This window comes from Canis lupus, chromosome 16 (assembly GCF_011100685.1).
Source record: "Canis lupus familiaris isolate Mischka breed German Shepherd chromosome 16, alternate assembly UU_Cfam_GSD_1.0, whole genome shotgun sequence".
Classification (NCBI taxonomy): Eukaryota; Metazoa; Chordata; class Mammalia; order Carnivora; family Canidae; genus Canis; species Canis lupus.
This window is the reverse complement of record NC_049237.1, coordinates 1,322,589-1,340,242: the sequence shown is the minus strand read 5'-3', so window position 1 is coordinate 1,340,242 and position 17,654 is coordinate 1,322,589. Positions and strand designations below refer to the sequence as shown.

At 43.8% G+C, this 17,654-nt stretch overlaps 1 protein-coding gene and 1 pseudogene across 1 annotated transcript in view; both read right to left on the bottom strand.

Annotated features, from left to right (window-relative positions):
* Positions 1-1,807: 1,807 nt before the first annotated feature.
* LOC119877084 lies at positions 1,808-4,901 on the bottom strand (annotated as a pseudogene).
* Positions 4,902-6,988: 2,087 nt separating this feature from the next.
* LOC119874621 (transcription intermediary factor 1-alpha-like) overlaps positions 6,989-17,654 on the bottom strand; it is a 41,783-nt gene continuing 31,117 nt past the window's right edge. Inside the window, exons 2-4 of the mRNA XM_038559252.1 lie at positions 14,949-15,067; positions 10,134-10,250; positions 6,989-7,065 (exon numbers count right to left, since the gene is read on the bottom strand). Coding sequence (XP_038415180.1) covers positions 7,060-7,065; positions 10,134-10,250; positions 14,949-15,067 — 242 coding nt within the window. The 3' untranslated portion in view covers positions 6,989-7,059. The remainder of the gene's footprint in view (positions 7,066-10,133; positions 10,251-14,948; positions 15,068-17,654) is intronic.

Genomic DNA, 17,654 nt, shown 5'->3' with positions numbered 1-17,654 from the left:
TACACACAACATAGATCTCCGACAGTTCTTGTTCCTTAACGGTTATGGCTCAAGGTTTGGTGGGGGCACCATCATTGTCTTGGCATATTTTGCTTACTTTTTGCTATGAAAGGACATAGAAAATTAAGTATGAAGATGATTTTACAGATTTCACTATAAAAGAAAATATCAGTTTTTTAGTCCATAAAATCGAGACACCTACTGATAAAGCATCCTAGGAGGATCATCACTAGAAAAGTCCAATGGGACACACGGAAAACCTTCACGTTAACTACTTCCAAAGACAAAATTATTTTCACACTTTCTAGAGGTATTCAATATTTAATGTTGACGCCTGATGGAAAGGTCTGAAGTACTTACAAACGCTCAGACATTGTAGAAAAGGATGTGTACTGCCACGTTCTACCATCAATTCTATCTAAATAAGTGCTATTTATGGTGTTAGTTATTACTGTATATAAAACTATTGAAGACCAAGATTTTTTTGGACATATTCTTACAGTTTCCCCAAATGTGTAAGATGGAAATAGGACTTTTTTGAGCATTCATTTTTTTTCCCTCCTGATTCACTAGCACCTCTCAAAAATAAGCTCTAGGGAATCATGAAGTCCACTCGATAATTTCCTACTAAACACCCTAAATTACGTATAAGACCGCCATGTTGATATAGATCTACTCAGATTGTCAAGGAATTATTTAACTTAGATTATGAGCAGCTACATTTCCCAGTGCTTCCAGTCTGGGACCTCATTTCTAAGTGTGTGAGTTGGTTCTCCTGTTTCCATAATAACCAATTTAACAATCAGCTTGGCAGTCAACTACTTTAGAGTTACTTTCATTAATGTTAGCTCTCATCTCATTAATACATGAATCGACGGACATTGTGGGACTACTTATTTTTCTAATATACTCGTAAAAGGGCTCTGAATTCAAGGTAACAAACCTTCTCGAAGAATTAGCTCAGGCTCTTTTGTTTAAACTCAATCTTGGGGATCCCTGGGTGGCGCAGCGGTTTGGTGCCTGCCTTTGGCCCAGGGCGTGATCCTGGAGACCCGGGATCGAATCCCATGTCGGGCTGCCAGTGCATGGAGCCTGCTTCTCCCTCTGCCTGTGTCTCTGCCTCTCCCTCTCTCTCTCTCTCTCTCTCTCTCTCTGTGACCATCATAAATAAATAAAAAATTAAAAAAAAAAATAAACTCAATCTTTTCCTTGTAGAAGCTCAATGTATAGTTTAGAATTTTCTTCCAATACTTTAGGACTCACTTAAACTTCTAGTCCTAATACGACGATTTCCTTTTGTTGCTGCAGGGACCTAGAAATGCAACAAAGTTATGAGCCAGAAGTTTTTCAGTTTTTGAATGTCAGTAAAAACCAAAAAAAAAGGAAACAATTAAGAAATTCCAGGAAGTAAATTGGAATACAAAGTGGTCTTCATTTCACAGGACTCCCTCTATCGTTAATCCTCACGAGAATGAACACAGAAAGGAAGCTACTCCCTTACTGTATAATGAAAATCGTGATTTTTGGAATGCTTTTTCCAAATCAAAAAGCTCTCGAAACTAGTTCTTTCTCTCTCCTCTTTCCTGGTTTTGAGTAAAAGACCCTTCTTAGTAGATGATCTGGTACATAACGAGCACTGCTGGTTGGCTGCACACATACGTACAACAGCATGAACCCAACAAGTAGAACCAAACGTCACTCTCCTTTCATGGCGTTTGTCGTTTCTAATGGCTGAGTAATATTCCATTGTAAGCTGTAAGACCACAGCTTCTTTTGTTGTTGTTGTTGTTTTCTCAACTTATAGAGGTGGTGGGGGGAGTCAGGGAAGGAAGAGGTGTGGACTTGAAGGTTTTTGATTTTTTAATGCAAAATAATTTATTTTGTGTTTGATACCAGATGAGACGATAAGGGTGATGGTGCTCATGCCCATATGCCGGCTCCAGGTGAAGTGCTCTAGGCTTCGGGCTCACTCTGCTACCTAAGAAGGTCTTTCTCAGCTTCAGCTCTACACAATGCTTGTGACTCAGCGCCTTGCGGGTTTGGGCATTATGTAAACGTTCACAGACTTGCTGAAGGGGATGGTGCCCTCGATGCTGGTTTCCACCTGGGGGGACACTTTGCCACCTTCAATCCAGGGGATTTTGGAATGCGGGAATTGGAGTTGTAGGCCAGTAGCAGCCTCACTTCCACCTGGCATGGTTCTGTCCAGGCAGTATGGGAGAGGTACACCTGAGTGAAAAGCCGGTGGCGCCCTGGGTGGGCCAGGATTCTGCAAGTCTGCCAGCTTAGGATGAATCATCTGAGCCTGGCCATCTGGATAGAAGACCTGGACCTTCACAGCACTCTCAGGGTCCTGCACATGTTCCAGGGTCGCATCGACATCCAGGGTCACAACCAATCCAGATGTAAACCGCAAAGGGTTGTCTGACTCGCCTGCTGGCTCAATGATGGTGGCTGAAGTGTGTGGATCTGCTCTGGAAGGGGGAGGTGCAAGGAGGTACTCTGCCTCAGCATGGTCTGTAGAATTTTGACCACTTCCACAGGCTTGGATGTCATGAGTCGGGGCATAAGGTCAAGAAGTTTGTCCACAAAGCTGTCCTGTAGGTGGGGGCAAATCAGCAATAAAACACCTCTGAAAGAAGTCCACTTCCTGTAAAAAGTTTTCACACATCCCAAATAAGGGGTCAACTCCTCGAGTAGTCCGTGCTGTTACTATAAGTTGCAAAGCTTTGGCCTGCAGCCTCATGTGATGTATAATCACCACCTGTTTCTTCTCCACACAACTGTACATGAACTCCATTTTGTAGGTCTCTTCCATGATCTGTTTTGCTGCTGCGGAGGCCAAGTCACTCTGCTTCAAATATAAAGGGGCAGCCACATTACACAGCTTTCCCTGCAAGGCCTTGATGAGAAGAAGCTGACACCGAAGATAGGTAGCCGAGAAGTCAGCAACTTCTCCAAGTCTTTGCAGATCCTGGATGGTGAACTCCAGCAGCTTCTGGGTTCCCTGAGGGGCCCGGTGCTCTGAAGACTGTACACCCTTTCAGGGCTCTGCTGCAGGAACTGATGGGACGGGTCCTCATGGGGCGCAATACCGGGAGAAACGGCCGATGACACTAGTTTTCTACCTGATAACTTTGAGGCAAGAACAAGATGAGAAAGACTGTCTCGGAGGTAGGCATAATGCCTGAAGGTATGATCTGAGAACAGTGCTGGCATTGTTGGACAGGTTGTAGCAGCATTAAAAATAAGAACCAAAACTGCAATGTAAGCTGGGTCATCCATATCTGGTTCAGCTGTGTCAAAAAATGGATGGGTGCTCAGGAGCTTTGGCACCAAGGGAAGCACCAGGGTTCGATGCCGACTTCCCAGAAACTTCAAGCACTTCCACATAGAGTCCCTATCAGTAGGGTACTTGGTTAAATTTTTCAGCAGCTCCGCCAGTGCGAGATGAATCCCTTCTTTAGTCGAAACATTAGTACAGCATAAAAGTTCGTGAAGAGCCAGCCTCTCGAATATCTCTGGACGAATCCTCTAACACAGCCAGGACACTGCTGATCCTCTCGGAGAGTGATATTATTAGAAATTTTTCTCATACTGTGTATGGACTGCAGACATACTTCCTCAATTTCATCATTAAACATGTCAACCGGGAAATCAGGGCGGCACTTCTCCGCAAAAGAAGGTGAAGATTGGGCCAGCATGCAGAGAGCCTCCACAGCAGCAATGCGGACCTCATACATCTCATCTTCCAATCCAGGAACAAAGGGTCCACAAGCTCCTGACTCAATCAAGTTCACAGCTCCTGTATCTATTTCGTCTTTGGGAGCATCACCTCCCCACTTTCTGCCACTGGAAAACTCTCCTGACCTGTAAAGTTCCTTGGCACGTGCATGTGTAGTGCGTTTTCCTCCTGAGATCTGACATGAGCTTCTTGTCGAGCGTCTGCTCCAAGATGTGAAAACTGACTTGTTCCATTGAGCCCAATAGCTTTGCAGCCTGACTCGAACCACCCAGGAGCCATCACTGACCATGGGACAAATTTTTCCAAATGCATCATCAACTAAGCAAATTTCTTCATTAGAAGAAGGAATGGGGACAGTGCTTTCAGGATAGAGCTGACTGACAGCCCAGATAAGTTGGACTGCAGCGCTGCGCACTTGTTCATAGTCATCAGGCAACAATTTACAGGCCTGATTATAAATTGCTTGGTGTAATTTCAGTCCTCTTTCATGAAGCTGCAACATGGCTTTTATAGCCGCTGTTCTGACACGTGGGTCTTGGTCACTGAAGTAATCCCCTATAATCTGGACATCTCTGACAGCTAGGCCTTCTCCATCTTTTGTGACACTTGTCTCCAAAGAGCCAAGATTGACAAGTAATTGCAGGCACTTATTTCTTACACCAGGAGACATATCTGTGAGGTGCTTGCAGGCTACATCAACTAATCCCATCTGGATAGCTTGATTCTCTGGGAGTTTGGTGCCAATTGCAAGCAAGGTGTCCAACAGTTGAGCAAGGACTTGATGAGACTTTTCATTCTGCAGGATGTTAATGGCATCATCCATAATGCAGTCTGGTGAAAATCCTGCAGTCTTTGATAATAAACCCAACAATGATGCAATTTTCAGTCTCACAGATGGATCATTCTCCTTGTAACAATGTTCCAAGAGAATCCTGACTACTACTTCCACACTTTCTGCTTCAACAGGCTTTCTGGCAAACTGGAGTAGATACTGCAAAGCATCCGCTGGGGAGGGAGCTTTACACCGATCTACGTGGAGTGCTGCAGATTTACTTGGTTTTGTCAATTGCAGTTTCTTGGTTGCAATTTCCTCCTGTTGTTGCTGGACCACCTTAGTGAATTCCTCGTACACTCGTTTCTTTAGGTGAGCCGCCATGACTGCCCGCCACACCACAGCTTCTTGACCCATCATCTTTCGATGGACACCGAGGCTCCTTCCACAGTTTGCCTATTGTGGACATTGCTGCTATAAACATTGGGGTGCAGCTGTCCCGGCTATTATGCTGAGTGAAAACAGTCAATCGGAAAAGGACATTATATGGTCTCATTCATTTGGGAAATATAAAAATTAGGGAAAGGGAATAAAGGCAAAGCAGAGAAAATGAGTGAAAGTATCAGTGAGGGTGACAAAACAGGAGACACCTAACTCTGGGAAACAAACAAGGGGTAGTGGAAGGGGAAGTGGGTGGAAGGGGTGGGGTGACTGGGTGATGGGCAATGAGGGGGGCTCTTGGCGGGATGAGCACTGGGTGTTGCGCTATATGTGGACAAAGTGAACTCCAATAAAAAATTAAAAATTAAAAAAAAAAAGAAAACGGGCCCTTTATGTAAAATAAGCAAACATTTAACTGATGTATTCAGTAGGTCCAATAAATGGAAATGTATGACACTAAAAAATAAAAAAATAAAAAAAAAAATAAAACACCAGGTAAATCTTCAGGATTCTAAAGAATGTCATTGTTTTTCAAAAGATATCCGAATGATATAAACAGGAACACCACAAGTACAGAAGGAAAAGCTGCTGGAGGCACCGATATGAACAATTTCCCTACTACATTAAATGCCATAGACCATTATGAGAAAGATTTAAATGCATCAGTAAATAAGAATCTTTGTCTTGGACACAGTTCTTTTTTTAACATAAGCAAATAGGCAATAATGTATTTCAAATGTGAAAAAGTACCTGTACCCACAGCCACCCTGGAGGAAGACCACGCCAAGGGGCCTGCTATCAGGATCCCCCACATGACGGAGCAGCCACCTGCCTCAGTGGAGTACCGATTTCGGGCACTGAGCAACATTCTAAATGAAATCAAGAGCCCGCCAGAGCTACTACACTGGGGCGAGCTGAAGCTTATGGGCCTGAGCAGTTCGAGCCGGGCATGGCAGCTGGTGCTGAGTGCTTGGCCCGAGCCGAGATGCCAGCTGCTGAGGCCAAGCCAATTTAGATGGCAGTCACACCTCTGATTCACTGTCCCGACCTGGAGGAGCCACCTGCACACTTGGCTACCCTGCAAGAAGAGCTCCCCCGGGCACCCACTATCAATGTCCCCGGCATGCCATGCCAAAGGGGTCACCTGCCTCAGTGCAGCAACCAGCTTCGGTCCCTGAGCAACATCATGAACCACGTCAGTAGCCCACCCCAGCTCCGAAGGTGGGGCCTGATGAAGCTTCTGGGCCTGAGGTGATCGAGCTGGGCAGGGCTGTCAGTGCTGAGTGCTTGGCCAGAGCGCAGATGCCAGCTGCTGAGGCCAAGCCAATGCACGAGGTGGTCACGCCTCTGATTCACTCTCTCGACAAGGAGGACCCACCTGCAATCTTGGCCACCCTTGTGGTACATCATGTCCCCGTGCATGCTACACAGGGTCCACCACATGCCGGAGCAGCCACCCAGCTCAGTGGAGCAACTAGTGTCTGCCCCTGTGCAATATCCTGAACCACCTCAACAACCGGCCCCAGCTCCTACCTCGGGGCCTGCTAAAGCTTCAGAGCCAGAGGTGATCGAGCTGGTCACGGCTCGAGCCGAGAAGCCAGCTGCTGAGACCAAACCAATGCACGTGGTGGTAACACCTCTGACTCACTGTTCCGACATGCAAGAGCTACGTGTACCCATGGCCACCCTGGAGGAAGAGCACACCCAGGTGCATGCTATTGGGTTCCCGCACATGCCGGAGCAGCCACCTGCCTCAGTGGAGCGAACGACTCTGGCCACTGAGCTACATCCTGAACCAAATCAAGAGCCCGCCACAGAGACTACAGTGAGGCCAGCTGAAGCTTCTGGAGATGGAATACTTCCAAACTCGTTCTATGAGGCCAGCATCACCTGAAGTCCAGAAGCAGACAAAGACCCCACCCCACCAAAAAGGAGAGTTATAGACCGATGTCCCCGATGAACACGGATGCAAACGTTCTCAACGAGATACGAGCCAATACGATCCAATGGTACATTGAGAAGTTACTCACCGTGACCAGGTGGCATTTATCCCCGGGACGCAAGGCTGGTTCAACACTCAGCAAACACTCTGTGTGACTGATCAGATCTGCAAGAGAAAAAACAAGAACCAGATGATCCTCTCAATAGATGCAGAGAAAGCATTTGACAAAATACGGCATCCATTCCTGATCCAAATGCTTCAGAGTATAGGGATAGAGGGAACGTTCCTCAGCATCTTCAAAGCCATCTACGAAAAGCCCACAGCAAATTATCATTCCCAAGGGGCAAACGCTGGGAGCCTTTCCCCGAAGAAGATCAGGAACGAGACAGGGATGTCCACTCTCACCACTGCTATTCAACATAACACTAGACATCGTAGCTTCAGGAATCAGGCAACAAAAGAAACAGAAGGCATTCAAATCAGCCTAGAAGAAGTCAAACTCTCCCTCTTCGCAGATGACATGATACCGTACACCTAGAAAACCCAAAAGACTCCACCCCAAGACTGCTAGAACTCATACAGCAAATTCGGCAGTGTGGCAGGGTACAAAATCAATGCCCAGAAATCAGTGGCCTTTCTAGACGCTAACGATGAGACTGAAGAAAGAGAAATTAAGGAGTTAACTCCATTTACGATGGCACCCAAAAGCATGCACTACCTAGGGATAAACCTAACCAAAGAGGTAAAGGATCTCTACCCAAAAAACGACAGAACATGTCTGAAAGAGACTGAGGAAGACACAAAGAGATGGCAAACTATTCCATGCTCATGGATCCACGTGACCCAGGGCAATTTACACAATTAACAGAATCCCTATCAAAAATACCACGGACTCTCCTCAGAGAGCTGGAACAGATCATCTGAAGATTTGTGTGGAATCAGAAAGGACCCCAAATGGCCACGGGAATAGTAGCCAAGAAGACCACAGCAGGGGGGCAGCACAATGCCGGATTTCAGGTTGCGCTGCAAAGCTGTGCTCAGCAAGACAGTGTGGTACAGGCACAAAAACAGACACATCCATCAATGGAACAGAAGAGGAATCCAGAAGTGGACCCTCAACTTGACAATCAAGACCATATATTCGATCAAGCAGGAGAGACCATCCACTGGAAAAAAGACAAGTCTCTTCCATAAATGCCTCAGGGAACTCCAGACAGCCACATGCAGAGGAGTGAACCTGGACCACTGTCTCACACCAGACACAAAGATAAACTCAAAATTGATGAAAGATGTAAATGTGAGACGAGATTCCGTCAAAACCCTGGGGGAGAACACAGGCAACGCCCTTCCCGAACTTGGCCACAGCAACTTCTTGCAAGATACACCCATGAAGGCCAGAGAAACAAAAGCAGAGATGAACTATTGGGACTTCACCAGGATGAGAAGCTTCCGCACAGCCAAAGAGACACTCAACAAAACCGACGGACAACCTCCAGAATGGGAGCAGCTACGTGCAAATGACCCGTCGGATAAAGGGTCAGCATCCAAGATCTCTAAAGAACCTATTCAACTCCACAGCAGAGAAACCAACCATCCAATCCGGAAATGGGCAAAAGACACCAATGGCAACGGCACAGAGCAAGACGTAGAGGTGGCCGACAAGCCCATGAGAAAGTGCGCCACATCACTGTATTTCCATCAGGGAAATACAGATCAAAACCACAAGGAGATCCCACCTCACAGCGGTGAGAATGGGCAACATTGTCCGGACAGGAAACAAGTGTTGGAGAGGATGTGCAGAAAGGGGAACGCTCGCTTTCAAAATGCAAAACTTTCAGAGGTAGCCGTACTCACCGGATAGGGACCAGGGCGGGGGGCGGGCTCCCGGCCAGGCTGGGGCACTTAGGGAGGGACCTGAGAGCGGGGAGGGGGGAGCGGGGCGGGGGGCTGAAGAAGAGCCAGGGCCTTGGGGGGGCTCCTGGGGCCCAGCAGCCCAGACCCTCAAGCCACCGCCCCAAGGCCCTGCCCTGACGGTGGACAGTGCCTGCACCCTAACCCCTCTGAGCGCACGCGCAGGGGCTCCGCGGCACCCTCCCTGGGCCCCGGGGCAGGGGCCCCGCACCCTCCCTGAGCCGCCCCGGAGGAGACCTGGCCTGACCCGGAGGAGGCCCCGCCGCCACCCCCCTCCGAGAACAGGTCCCACCACTCCTCCCCCGCGCAGCCCTCTGCCCGGCACCCTGGCGGCCCAAAGGGTGTCCGCCGGGCTCGCCACGGGGGCGCCTCCGTGCGGCCCCCGAGGCCCGCTGTCCCCCACGCGGTCCCTCCCAGGCACCCGCCGCGCCACACGCGAGGGCCAGATGCCTCTCGCACAGCCACCCCGGGGCCCCTCACGCCTCCCGGGGCCACGCCGACCTGCGCTCCGGGGGCCGAGGCCTGCAGAGCCGCTGCCGGGAGCCCGCAGCGCTGGGAACCGCGGGCCTGGAGCGGCGGCGCGGCCCCGCAACCTCCTGCCACAGCCATGGTGGGTCGGGTCGGGTCGGGTCGGGTTGGGTCAGGGTCGGGGTCGCCGCCTCTGCGCCCAGCTCCTCCCGCGGCCACGCCCTGGCCCCCTTTGGGTCCGCTTGGCGTCAGGCGCCGGATAGGCTCCGGCCACGCCCCCCCCCCCACAGAGGCCCGCCCTCCGCGGAGCCTAGAGGAGACCGGAGACCGCCTCTGCCTCCGCCCCGCCTCCGCCCGCTAGTCTGGTTGGGGCCCTGGGGCGCGAGGCCTTGCCCCCACCCCCCTCACCCCCACCTCCCGCCGGCTCAGTCCCGAGGGACTCCTGCTCAGGGAGGCACGAAGCCTCTCTCGGGCTCTGTGTCTCCCTCCGTGTCTCTTGCTCCCTGCAAAAATAGTTCATTTTGTTTTTAAATCCTGGTATTCCCTTAAAATTGAAACACCAGATAGTTATAAATTTTCAATATCTGCTAGGTAAATGAGCTATTACTCAATGTAGTTTATTACCGTAACAGTTTTCAAATTTCATGGCTGAAAGGAATGCTTTTCAGCCCATTTTCCAGAACTTAAAAGTTTCTAGAGAAGTCTGATAAACTATGTGTTATTAGAGCCATCTAACAGCTTACCCAGGCTTATTTTCACCACCAGCTAAGTAAAATGTCTGTTCTAAAGGTGAATATACTTAATACATTACATAAAGATGATTTTTTTTTATAATATCACAAATGTAAATGTACCTGTTTTGGATCTGATTTCCTGTGAATCTTATGTATTTTGTTTTTTCCATCAGTTTGGTGATTAGTGTATCTATGATCACTTTCTGATTCTGAAAAGCTTCTTCTATAAAATGGTACCTGGAAAGACAAGTAAACAAGCTAATTATTTCAAGCTAATATATCTAAAATGAAGAAAGCCCCAAAATAGAAACTATTTAAGATATCATTAAAAACAAATAATAATCTTAAAAAACCCTCAAATATATCCCTAGAAGGCAGGTTTTTCATGCTTTCCAAATTATCCCTAAGAAAGAGGGAGTCTTTATGATATATTATTCATGGATACTCTAAATTAATTTGGAAATTTTGGAAAGATAAACATCATGCATGGTTTTAGCATCTTAGGTCACTTGGCCAACCTGGCAAAAAGTAATCACAGATCTATCTAAGCAGATTTATTTATTATTTTACAATTTCATAACTAGGAAACAATGCATTTTTTTTTAATTTTTTTTTAAGATTTTATTTATTCATGAGAGACAGAGAGGCAGAGGGAGAAGCAGGCTCCATGCAGGGAGCCTGATGTGGGACTTGATCCTAGAACCCTGGGATCATGACCTGAGAAAGGCAGAGGTTCAACCACTGAGCCACCCAGGTGCCCCTGTAAACATATATTTTAAAGATCACTTTTAAACATCAGGTAGTTGTGCCATCATAGAGGTCACAAATATATGCCTTTGGGAAAAATGGGAAGAGTTAAAAAAAAAAAAAACTAAAAACAAAAAAACAAAACAACCTCTTGATGTTATTATGCCTTAAATGCAGTAAGCTTTAAGCAACATAAAATATAGCACTTTAAAAAATTTAACTTGGAAGTGAACATGATAACCCCTGACAAACCATGTAAATAACTCAAGAGTAGCTCCAGGGAAATAGTAATGTAGAAGATAACCAGTTTTATTAATTTTTCATAAAATTCATTACAGTACTTTACATAATGTGGTTTAAAAGTGCAAGGTCACTTAAATCACTAAATAGGGATGCCAGCATTAGAAAAAAAAGGGGAACACAGTTAATTATTCTGTTGGATTTCCTTTGTATATAATGCACTCTTCGGGACTGTGGTACAGTGTAACATTAAATGAAATGGTCAGAATTGTCACTCTTATCTTGTTCCTAAACTCCATCTAAAGACTTTGCATAGCTAAAAACCCTTATTTCTCACATACTCTATAGGACACCAGGTCAAACTATTAGTTCTGTGGAAAAAATAACAGCAACAGAAACATGACTTTGGACATTTGGGATCACATAAAACGAATAATTGTACACTGAATTTTTACACTATCATCTGGTGGTTTTGGCACTAGGGGGGACATGGTTTTAATTTTTTTGGTATAGCCACTTGCTGTCAGAGCTTCTCGGGTCATTTCTCACATTTTTGCTCCAGAAATCTGTTCACTTGGTTAATATATTAATATACTAAGACTAAACTTGCTTACTTTTCTGTTAAAAATTTGCAACATCACTTTTCTAAAATCCTAGCCTTCTTAAAAACACTAGCTTCCTTACTAAGCTTAACAGCTTTCTATCATCTAATACTTACTTTGTATTCTGTTTATCCCCTTCCCTGACACTTAAAGATTTCAGAGACTCTCTCTATTGCAGGTCCTTAAAATTTCATGTGTTTGAGGTTGATGAGCTTCTTAATAAAAAGATGCTTTAGAGAGGATCCTTTGCCTGTTCCCCAGGAGATACTATGTGGCCTAAATTCAAGACCAAACCTGATGGACTTGTTTATTCTTTTTTATTCAAATGTAATTAACGTAGTGTTATATTAGTTTCAGGTGTACAATTTTATGATCCAACAATTCTATACATCACTCAGTGCTTGATACAGTTAAGTGCAGTCACTTCTCTTTTTTCAATAAAAAGTATTTGCTAAATCATTCTCCTTCAAGGCCTAGAAATATGACCAACTCAGTGGTGATGAGTACCCTTGGCACCCATACTGTGGTCTCCAGATAGATAGCATTTCCAGCTAAAAGGAATCAAAGCCCCTAATATCTTGTGAAAAGAGAAAGGAAGGGAGACAGCAGTGACTAACTGCAATTGTATCAGAATGACTCAGGAATCAATGTGAGGCTCCTTTTGCCAAGATGGCACAATTTGAGCATCAATAAGAACAACTACTACAACACATTTTGGGTTAAAAATCCATTAATTCATAATAACACACACTCCACACACACCCACTTGTTAGTCAACCTCTGCAGAATGCTAAGAAACTAGGTTACTACTCTAAAAATCAGCAAATAAAGGAAAAATAAATCAAGTGTCTAATCTACCTTTCCTTTATAACCAAAGAATAAATGAAGGAAACCTTTGGTTTCTCTTCCAGTTAAGAAAAACAGGGGAAATAACAGAATGAGAATGGCACAATTTTCCAAGTGCCTAATATAATATGGGATCATGGCAGTGATAATTAATGGCCACTGACATCAGAAAAAAGAAAGAGAACCCAACTCCTATGCCTCCTGATTGAAGTACACTCAGACATATGGATGAAAGTATTTTTTTAAAAATATTTTATTTATTTATTCATGAAAGACACAGGTAGAGAGAGAGGCAAAGACACAGGCAGAGGGAGAAGCAGGCTCCACGCAGGGAGCCTGACGTGGGACTCGATCCTGGGTCTCCAGGATCACATCCTAGGCTGAAGGTGGCACTAAACCGCTGAGCCACCAGGGCTGCCCAGATGAAAGTATTCTTATACCACCAACCCCTCACCCAATGGAACCTGAAACTAAATCAGTCTCTACATTCTTATTGCCAGTGTACATAAGTGACTTCATGAAGATGGTCAGCAAAATGCAGAATAAGGCTAACTTTACAAGACTAAGACCCAGTTTATCTAACAAATAGGTTAAAAGGGAGGAAAAAGAAAACCAATAAAGTGAAAAGGTAATTTGAGATTAATTAAAATACAGGGTTGAGACGTCAATTGTGTAGACCTTATTGGATCCTTACAAACCACTGTTTTAAAAAAAGAAACCACAACAATTAGATAGGTTATCACTGGATGTTTGATATATTAAGGAATTACTGTAATTTTATTTACATACTGAAATTAATGTGGTTATGTTTATAAAACTTATTTTCCCATAGAAAATGACTTATGGGTTAGAGGATATAATGTCTGGGAATAACTTCAACAAAATATAATGTGTGGTGTGGTCAGGGGGAGGATGCTATCAGGTTAAACATAAAACAAGAATTGATGACTACTAACTAGGTAACCTGTACATGGGAGTCAAGTGAAACTGTCCCTCTCCTGGTAATGCTTAAAATTATCTGTAACAAAAAGGTTTTAAACTTCTTCAGCTACAAACTTTCCTTAGAGCTCCAGTTTGACCATGGATGACATTACCTTAGTCTTACAGGCAAACTCAATCATATTCAAAACCAATTCTCTAACCACTTCTCTGCCCGCTTTCTCTCTGTGAAAAGCACCACCATCCTAGTAATGGGGTTCCTCTCACTTCCACATCCAATCAGGTATATCAAGCCCTGTATGGACTTCTTCCCTTCCTTTCCTTATTGCCACCAGACTAGTTCAGATCTCTCTATCTTTTGCCTAGTGCTTCCTTCATCCCACATTATCATCTCTCCCATCTTCATGGGATATTCCCATGAATATTCCCATGATATTCCCATGAATAATCCCAAAATATTCCTCCAAGTACCCTATTCCTGAACCAGGTTTAACACACTCCCCCTCGCTTATCTATAGCAAACATGTCAATTTGGACTTTGTCTCTAGTTTAATGGATCATAACTTCTTCCTATTATGTTTCTGTGACAAAAACAGAGTAACTAAACTTACCAAAACTAATATTATAGAGAGGCATAAAGCAGCCTCTTAAATTTGTCCTTCAGATTAGAATCCCTTCTATTCTCTGGGGTATCTGGGTGGCTTAGCAGTTGAGCATCTGCCTTCAGCTCAGGGCGTGCGTGATCCCGGGGTCCTGAGATCAAGTCCCAATTCAGGCTCCCTGCATGGAGCCTGAAGTTCCCTGCTTCTCCCTCTGCCTGTGTCTCTGCTTCTCTCTCTCTCTCTATCTCTCATGAATTAATGAATAAAGTCTTAAAAAAAAAAAAAAGAATATCTTCAATTCTCATCTTATCACCATCAATTCATATTGGATAATAACTACTCTGTTGATTATACTACTTTACTTTTGAATTTCCTGGACTGAGCATTCACATGCATTACTACAGTTCATCTGATAAAGTGATGTAACTAACAAAGTTTATCTAGTATAATCACATATGAAGCAAAGTGACATGACAATCTGGAAGACAAAAAAGAAAAATCACTGGTATTCACAGGGGAACTTTCAGAGGTCTTAAGTACTTCACACTGTAGCTGACATAATTACATTTTCATTCTTTAAAGCTGGTTTCACAACAATTAGAAAGTTTATTCCCTGCACCAAGCCCTGTTTAAAATATTACATAATTATTGACAGACATAATGGTCAATGTCAAACACCTTTTATTTTTTTTTTAATTTTTATTTATTTATGATAGTCACAGAGAGAGAAAGAGAGAGAGGCAGAGACATAGGCAGAGGGAGAAGCAGGCTCCGTGCACCGGGAGCCTGATGTGGGATTCAATCCCGGGTCTCCAGGATCGCGCCCTGGGCCAAAGGCAGGCGCCAAACCGCTGCGCCACCCAGGGATCCCAAACACCTTTTATTTTAGAGTCTGTCAGGAGTTTAGGACGTCTCAATAGAAGGAGGCAAAACATTTAAGACTTAATTAATACGCTTACCTGATTACACTTTTCTACTGTACTGCTGGGAACCTCAGTAGTGTCCTTCACAAAAAAGTTATCTATGATGTGTCTCTCTGCACATTCTTGGCCGCAAACTGGACATCGAATGACTCCAACTGGGAAAAACAAAATTGCGTTCAAAGTTTTTTTGGTTTGCACAGCATAACGATTTCATTGTTTGTATATAACTGTAAAATGATCATGGCAGTAAGTTAACATCTGCCACCATGCAGTTACAAAAGTTTTTTCCTGTGATAAGAATTTTAAAGATTCACTCTTCTAGCTACTTTTTAAAAAAATTTACATTCAATTTGCCAACATATAGCGTAACACCAGTGCTTATCACATCACATGCCCTCCTTAATGCCTGTGACCCAGTTACCGCATCCCCCCACCCACTTTCCCTTCAGCAAACTTGTTTCCCAGAGTTGAGTCTCTCATGGTTTGTCTTCCTCTATTTTTCCCCCATTCAGTTTCCCTTCCTTCCTTTACAGTCCCTTGCACTATTTCTTTTATTTCACACATAAGTCAAAACATGTGATAACTGTCTTTCTCCAGTTGACTTATTTCACTCAGCATAACACCCTCCAGTTCCTTCCACGTCAATGTAAATGGTATTTATCCTTTCTGATGGCTGAGTAATATTCCATTGTACATATACACCACATCTTCTTTATCCATTCATCTGTCAAAGGACATCGTGGCTCCTTCCACAATTTGGCTATTGTGGACACTGCTGCTATGAACATTGGGGTGCAGGTGTCCCCTCATTTCACTACATCTGTATCTTTGGGGTAAATACCCAGTAGTGCAATTGCTGGGTCATAGTTCTAGATACTTTCAAATAGGCAATATAATATTATTAACTATAGTCACCATGCTGTACAGTCACCATGCTGTATAAAATTTCCATTTTATAACTGGAAATTTGTACCTTTGACCCTGCTCATTCTTTACCCGTTCATGACCCTTTACATCTTAGGCAATCACAATTTGTTCTCTATATCCATGAGCTCTCATTATAAATTTAAATACAAATATACTAAGCACTAATTGAGCACATCTCATTCAAATTGTAACTGGGCTCTTTTATAATGTCCACTCTCTTCCAGGTCATACCTGCTATTACTTAACACAAAGCAATTGCTTTGGACACATCACTAGCCATCAGGTAATGCAAATTTAAAATCAAGATGAGATAGGAGTACATAGGTATTGCCACTACTTTTTATTTTGGATCACTCATACATTCCCAAGGGGAATAGAAAATAGCTTAGCAATTTCTTAAAAATTAAACATAATATTTATCATATGATTAATCACACTCCAGGGCATTCCAAAGGAACAAACTTAAGTGTACAAAAATCTGAACACAAACTTAATTCAGCGTTATTCATAATCACCTCAAACTTGAAAAGACCCAAATCTCCTGAAATAAGTTAATGATTAAGTAAACTGTGCTATATCCATACCATGGAATGCTAGTTAGCAATAAAAGGGAAATAACTTTTAATACATACAACAAATTGATTGGATTTTAAGGGCAGCATTCTGAGTGGAAAAAAGCTAATTTCAAAAGGTCACTTATGAATGATTCTATTTATGTAGCATTCTTAAAATGACAAGACTATAGAGATAGAAAACAGTGCTTTGCCTGAAGTTAGGGATGATGGAGTATGGAATGAGGAAAGGGTAGATATGACTACAAAGAGAGCACTGGTGGTTATGGAATAAAACAGGAACAGAAGTGTATTGATTGTGATGATGAATATATGAATCTACACCTGACAAAGTGGCAAAGAACTATAGGCACTGTTGTACCAATGTTAATTTCCTTGTTTTGTTTTGTACTAGTTACGTTAGATGTAATCACAGGGGAAAACTGGGTACATGATGAGATCTCTCTGTAAATTCCCATCAACCTATTATTATTTCAAAATATAAAGTCAAAAAAAAAAAAAAAACAAACCCAAACCCTAAAACGAACTGACATTTATTTAGTGTTCTCCTTGTATGCAGTGCATTACCCTCATAAAGATGAGGAAACAGATCAGAAACTCTGGTTAATCTGGAATTATGATTTGAACTCTTAGCTGACTGATCCAGGTGTAGGCTCTTCCACTACCCTTTACAAAACTGTTTAGAAAACCACAGGTTAATTGATCACATCATTTTGGTATATAAGATATTAGTCCACAGATGAAGAATCCACTTGTGGCTCTCTTTTCTTTCCTGGCTGCTTGAAGCTCAGCTGCCCTCATGAACAACGCAGTAACTATGTGGAGGACCAGGAAGTTTGCAACGAACCAACTACTTCAGCAGAAATAGACAGGGCAGCCTGGGTGGCTCAGCGGTTTAGTGCCACCTTCAGCCCAGGGCGTGATCCTGGAGACCCAGAATGGAGTCCCACGTCAGGCTCGCTGCATGGAGCCTGCTTCTCCCTCTGCCTGTGTCTCTGCCTCTCTCTCTCTCTCTGTCTCTCATGACTAAATAAAATCTTTAAAAAAAAAAAAAAACAACATAAAAAAATAGACAGTCATTGATGTTCTTCACCCCAGAAAGGCAAGAGTACCTAAGACAGAAATTCGAGAAAAACTAGCCAAAATGTACAAGGCTACATTAGATGTCATCTTTTTATTTGGATTCAGAATTCATTTTGGTGGTGGCAAGACAACTGGCTTTGGCATGATTTGTGATTCCGTG